The 6,683-nt window shown below is 37.3% G+C and overlaps 1 protein-coding gene across 2 annotated transcripts in view; it reads right to left on the bottom strand.

Annotated features, from left to right (window-relative positions):
* Window positions 1–2,558: 2,558 nt before the first annotated feature.
* DOCK11 (dedicator of cytokinesis 11) overlaps window positions 2,559–6,683 on the bottom strand; it is a 188,719-nt gene continuing 184,594 nt past the window's right edge. The window contains exons 52-53 of one of the 2 annotated variants that reach the window (XM_025373267.1): window positions 5,456–5,594; window positions 2,559–3,027 (exon numbers count right to left, since the gene is read on the bottom strand). In XM_025373267.1, coding sequence (XP_025229052.1) covers window positions 2,908–3,027; window positions 5,456–5,594 — 259 coding nt within the window. In that variant the 3' untranslated portion in view covers window positions 2,559–2,907. The remainder of the gene's footprint in view (window positions 3,028–5,455; window positions 5,595–6,683) is intronic. The other variant, XM_025373266.1, reaches the window with a different exon arrangement.

Below are 6,683 nucleotides of genomic sequence, written 5' to 3'. Positions count from 1 at the left end.
GCCTCCCAAAGTGCTGGGATTACAGGCATGAGCCACCACACACAGCCTGTATTTTCTAGATTTATCATCTACCACCTCTTGGACAAAACTGGTCTCCTTACCATCCCCTGAACCTCCACAAATTCTTTTTGCACCTTTGCTTATGGTGTTCCTCCTGCCTAGAATTCCCCTCTCCCTCTTTGGAAGCCTGTTCAAAGCTTAACTTTTCTTCACTAAACCCTCCCTGAACATTTACAATTCACAGTGATCTCTCCTTCTTTGAATGTGATTGAGTTATGAATGCTGTCATTCATTTGGCAATACTCATATATGACTTTTCCTGTCTTACATTGTTAATTCTTGTACTATTTAATTTTGTGTATCTTGCTTTCTCAACTAGACTGCAAGATCCTTGGGAATAGGGGCCATTTATTACATTAAAAAAATCTACCCACAGTGCATATTGCTGTGCTGGGGGCTGTGACAGGGACTAGTTACAGACAGAAGGGTGCTGGAGTCTCCTCAAGATGCCAAACTCTCAGATTGCAGCATTTACTAGAGGTGATAATTCCTCACACATACATACCAAATACAATCACTTTAAAGGTGAAACTAACTCTACAGGTTACTTTAAGATATTAAGGAATTATAAACTGCCTCAGAAATACTTGTGAGTCCCCTATTAAAATACAAAATTAACTTTTAATAAATAAGTTCATTCTCTCCTGAAAGCTTAAAAATGACATATAAAGAAAAAATGGGCTGGACGTGGTGGCTCACACCTGTAATCCCAGCACTTTTGGAGGCTGAGGCGGGTGGATCACAAGGTCAGGAGTTCGAGATCAGCCTGACCAGCATGGTGAAACCCTGTCTCTACTAAAAATACAAAAATTAGCCAGGGTGGTGGCACATACCTGTAATCCCAGCTACTCAGGAGACTGAGGCAGGAGAATCACTTGAACCCGGGAGGTGGAGGTTGCAGTGAGCCGAGATCACGCCATTGCATTCCAGCAGCCTGGGCATTGCAGCGAGACTCCATCTCAAAAAAAAAGAAAGAAAGAAAGAAAGAAAGAAAAAATGGTCCCCCCAAAAAAGTAAAAAGAAAAATGGCCAGGCCAGGAGCATAATCTCTAGGATTTACTTGATCAAAAAGTGCTCAAAAAGCCAAGGCCCCGTGGAATCCATTTATATTTCAGTGACTGTTTTTTTAATCTGTAAAATAGGCTAAACCACATAAGGAAAATAAGTGTAAGCCGGGCATGGTGGCTCATGCCTGTAAACCCAGCACTTTGGGAGGCCGAGGCAGGCAGATCATTTGAAGTCAGGAGTACGAGACCAGCCTGGCCAATATGGTGAAACACCATCTCTACTAAAAATATAAAAGTTAGCCAGGCGTGCTGGTGCACACCTGTAGTCCCAGCTACTTGGGAGGCAGAGGCAGGAGAATCGCTTGAACCTGGGAAGTGGAGGTTGCAGTCAGCTGAGATCACGCCATTGCATTCCAGCCTGGGCATTGCAGCGAGACTCCATCTCAAAAAAAAAAAAAAAAAGAAGTCTAGAATCTGAAGTTCCCATAGAAGGCAGCCAAAATTATATGAATTCTTCAAGCTAAAAACGTCATTCACATCTTGGTTTCTCCTGAATTATTTAGGCAATCTGAGATTTCTTCATAGATAGAAATATAATCCCAAGCTAGTATGCCAAATCTGTGGTGGTTTTGTACATTGACCCAAGACATGCTGCGACCATTAAGTTCTAATCAAAATGTTTATTAATTTTATAACTGAAGAAAATAATCATTACAAATTCCTACCTCAGACTGCTGTCAAAGCTTTGAAGTTCTGTGGTATGTACTGACCGTAATCTCAGGAATGTTTTGTTTAGCTTTGTAGATGGCCCCAGATGATAAAGCTTTGGCAACAAATGCTGCTTGCCCTGTATAAATCCCTTGCATGTCTTGTATGTAGAAGGGAGACCTACAAGATTACCTGGCATCATCAGATCATAACATATATATATGTTATCTCAAGCTTACTATTATATGTATGTTATATATATGGAGTCTCACTCTGTTGCCCAGACTGGAGTGCAGTGGCGTGATCTCGGCTCACTGCAACCTCCACCTCCTGGGTTCACAAGACTCTCCTGCCTCAGCCTCCTCAGTAACTGGGATTACAGGCATGCAACACCATGCCCGGCTAATTTTTGTCTTTTTAGTAGAGAAGGGGTTTCACCATGTTGGTCAGGCTCGTCTTGAACTCCTGACCTCATGATCCGCCTGCCTCAGCCTCCCAAAGTGTTGGGATTACAGGTGTGAGCCACCGCGCCCAGCCTAAGCTTGGTATATTTATAAGTATATCCTTTCCTTTTGAAATTTTCCTGTTAAATAATGCTTTTAGTTCCTTTAGCCCAGCCTTGACTACTAATTGGCAAAGATTCAAATGATCTCCCCAATTTTAAATGTCCATGTATTATGGAAATGTTATCAATTTTCTTCTCCTCCTACCAAAGATTACTATGATAATGAATTGAGCTTCTTGTCAAGAAAAATGCTAAGTTCAAAGTATTATTTCTTTCACTTCTAATTACAAATAAGTTTTACCTTTTATTGTATTCCATTATACAATTTTACATAGTACCATTATTATTTTAAGCAATAATTAAGCAAATTGAACTACTGTTTTTGAGCTCTACTTTTCAGCATATAGATTTACCTAAAAAAGTACAAACCAAGCACAGTGGTGCAATTTTCCAGGCACTTTCAAGTTGCTTATTTACAAATACGTAAGCACCCTGTTGGAACACATGAAAATTTTGGTGTCGAGAAGAAACACTCCATGTATATCAAATCTTTAAATTTTAACATTTGCACAGCTCCAAATATTCCTGAGAAAGGTCAGTCTCATTGTCACGTACATCTGCATTTCCTCACACTTCAGCGTATCTTGGGGAACCATAACCTCGGTCACTTGATGTACCACTAATTGCACAAAATACATGTAATGTGTTGCTCATCCAGGGAGAATGCATCGTGTCTTCTTGTAATATCTAAAACAAAAGAAATCAGCATGGTTATCATGAAGCCATTGCCAAAAAAAGAATGTGTATATGAAATTGCAGGCATATTTCAATTTATCACTGACACTTAGTTATTTAAAAAGACAGAAAGCAGAGGGAGCAAAGAATAACATTACCGACTTAAGTCTTCACAGCTGTATTACAAAGGCAGCATATCAAAAAAGCAGAAAATACCTAGTTACTCATTAAGAAAAACAAAGACTGTAAAATGCAAAATTCAACAAAAAGCGAGGTAACACAATCTTTAAAATATTTTTTAACGGATGGTTATAACAAGAGCTCTAAACGGTAGACTCTGATATGAGTTTATGAATGATCTAACACAGTGGTTCTCAGAATCATCTATGGGACTTTTGAAACATGCAGATACCCATGTTCCTTCCCTGGAGACTTGAAAATAATAGCAAATGAAGATAAAAGTCTGAAGTGCACATTTCTAAAGACACACTATAATTGTATAAGCTAATTGATATAGAAGATTTTTCTTGGAAAGGAAGAACTTTATAAATATAAAATTTAAAGATTGTATTCCAATAAGTATATAAACATAGATATTCATATTAGTTTAAATATTTTTTAAATGATCCATTTTGTGTAATCCAAAGAAAAGGCAACAGAAATCTTGTACTTAAAGTAGATTGAGGTAAAAAACGGTAAATACATTATATCCAGTCTCTTTACCATAAAGTCCCAACTTAGGTCTCAAGCTTTCAATACTTGGTTCTCAAGTTAGTTGTGAAACTTCAGTATTAAGCCCACAGACTGATCTATAGTGGCAGTATTGAGACATATCATTTGTGTTGCTACAAATCATAAGGCTTAAATAAAATTTATAATAGAGAAATTTCCTCTTACAAAAATATTAACTTGTGACACTAATCTGAAAGCATACTAGAATATTAAGAGATGAATAATTGATTATCTATGCTGGTCAGATGTGACAGGCAAGGAGGGTACTTATTGCTAAGAAATTACGAAACATACTCAACAGATGCTACAATGACCACCCCCAACTCTATCTAAGAAAACTGTAATTTATAGCTTTATGACAATATAAATCCTTTCAAAAATCAAAAGCAGCCAGGTGCAGTGGCTCACGCCTGTAATCCCACCACTTTTGGAGGCCGAGGCAGGTGGATCACGAGGTCAGGAGATCGAGACCATCCTGGCTAACATGGTGAAACCTAATCTCTACTAAAAATACAAAATATTAGCCAGGTGTGGTGGCACGTGTCTGTAGTACCAGCTACTCGGAAGGCTGAGGCAGAAGAATCACTTGAATCCAGGAGGCGGAGGTTGCAGTGAGCTGACATTGCGCCACTGCACTCCAGCCTGGGCGACAGAGTGAGACTCTGTCTCAAAAAAAGAAAAAAAAAAATCAAAAGATTGAATTTTTTGAAAGGACTATATATTCTGGTATTCTGTAACAGATTACATTGAAAGGGGACAAGAAATATTCAGCCATGACTTTTTGTCAAGTAATCGTTTATGGAGCTCAAGAGAATATTTCAAATTTCAGTACACATTAACACTTGTCTTATTTTTCAGTATTAATATATGCCTCAAAGTGTATGACTACAAAGTGGCTCTCTTTTATATGAAACTCAATTCACTATAAAGTCAACATTTGCCAAAAGTAAGGCACACCCAAGTATGGTTCATAATGACAGGATGGCTTGCATAAATATAAGCCAATAGAAACTAAGAGTTTTCTTGGTTAGCTATCAATACATAATATTAAGAATCTAAATTATTGGTCTCTATATCTAAGAGAAATAGCCATGTTTTATAGGAATAACTGATACAGACAAGTGAGATTTGAAAAATCCATGCTTCAAAAGGAAAACAAATTTTATAAAATGGCCACTCAGAATATCTTGATCACAGTAATAACAATAAACTGAATAATTTGTTTTCAATTTGAATAATTTAGAGTTCAACACTAGGTCATGCAGCTGCATGTAAATGAAATAACTGTAATCTAGTAGATATTCACTTAAAATAGCATGTGCAATTGTCTTACATCTTTTGTGAAGGAGGAATTTTTGCTGCTTTTTCTGTGCATTATGAGGAATAGAAACTCATCAACTAGATAGTTTCTAAAAACAAACTATGTAGTCTATTTGATAGTGGTATACCTCAGTTCAACCTCTCGCTTCTAATGACACTGGGGCACAAAAAACAAAATGGTTTCTTACTGATAATCGCATCACTAACCACTTCAGATAATTGCTGCAAATTTTATTTGTATTGTATCACTTAAATGATTAAAAATAATATGGAAAAAATTTAAAATATAGACTTTTAAGGTTATGCATCTTGAACCATTATATTTTGCTAAGCAACAATTTCGGGACCCGCAGATCATGTTTTCAGTTTCAGTCACCCTAATACTTGCCTGCTCATGGATAATGTCAGATAATTCTTTTACCATGTCTCTGAAATTTGACTTTAGCCCTTCATGGTACTCAACTTGATCTTCTTTAATTAGCCGCTCATTTAGTTCAAGTGCAATGCTGCATGCTTGTATAAATTTCCTATGGATGAATATCAAAGATAAAGGTTTTGTTATTTATTCTTAGGAAGTCTCACTGACAATCCACTTGGTAACTCAGTTTAGCCATGGCTTGCCTAGAAAGAAGATCAGAATCCTCTCTTTTCTCACCATGCATTTATTAATGTCTCTTCCTAAATCTGAAATGCCTTCTTTCCTTTCCACCTTTGCCTTATGGTTTTGTTTCTTATCTCCTTCAAGACTTGGCTCAAAACACATACCCTCTGGAAAGCCTACTTGCTCAATCATTTACTTGGCATTCTATCAGCTAAAGTTGTGCTGACATTAATTTGCACCTGTAGATAATGAGTCATTCATTCAAAAAGAATTTATTTTGAGCTTACTATGTGGCTAGTACAGTGCTGGGTGGTACAGGTATGAAGGATCTTCCCTGGGCTGCTAAGGAGAACAGAGAGTTGATGACCTATCATAAAAGTATTTTTCCATTATTTCATGTGTTTATGTTTAATGTCCACAATTAGAGTGTAGGTCTTAGGGGACAAAGTACTTCACTGTCCATTTGTTTTATATCCCTGTCATAGCAACTAATAGTCTTTTGCATGTACCAGGCATTAATAAATACTGGTGAATGAATGACTACTAGTTACTCTGCACCCTGGAACAGCTGATAAAACACAGACAGGAAAAGTAAACAAAATAAGTCGGGAGCAAATGAGTGGATAGGTTATCAGCTTTCTCCTTAGTCCATATTACTCAACTGTTTCTCTTCTTCTGAATGAAAACTTTTATATATTAAAGATACTTCTCTAATGTAAGAGCATTCATACATGCCTTAGCTTACAGAGCTGCTCACTGAAGACAAGATATTGCATGCCCTAGTTTGGCAGTGTCCAAGTGGAAGTAAGGACAGGGGATTGGAGTGACCATATGCAATCTTTCCTGCCCCACTTCTATTCCTACCCCAAATGGTCTGAAATGCTGTAACAGGAGGTCAACTGGGTGAAGAAGGAAAGCACATAAGGAACATAGGCTTGTGTTTGTGTCACTTAAAATATCCAAAGCAATATAGTAAACTGGAAGATTTAATCTCTTGGGTCACTAGGGTATTGTT

Source organism: Theropithecus gelada, chromosome X (assembly GCF_003255815.1).
Source record: "Theropithecus gelada isolate Dixy chromosome X, Tgel_1.0, whole genome shotgun sequence".
In the NCBI taxonomy this organism is placed as follows: Eukaryota; Metazoa; Chordata; class Mammalia; order Primates; family Cercopithecidae; genus Theropithecus; species Theropithecus gelada.
The sequence above is the reverse complement of the archived record's forward strand: the minus strand, read 5'-3'. Positions and strand labels throughout refer to the sequence as shown.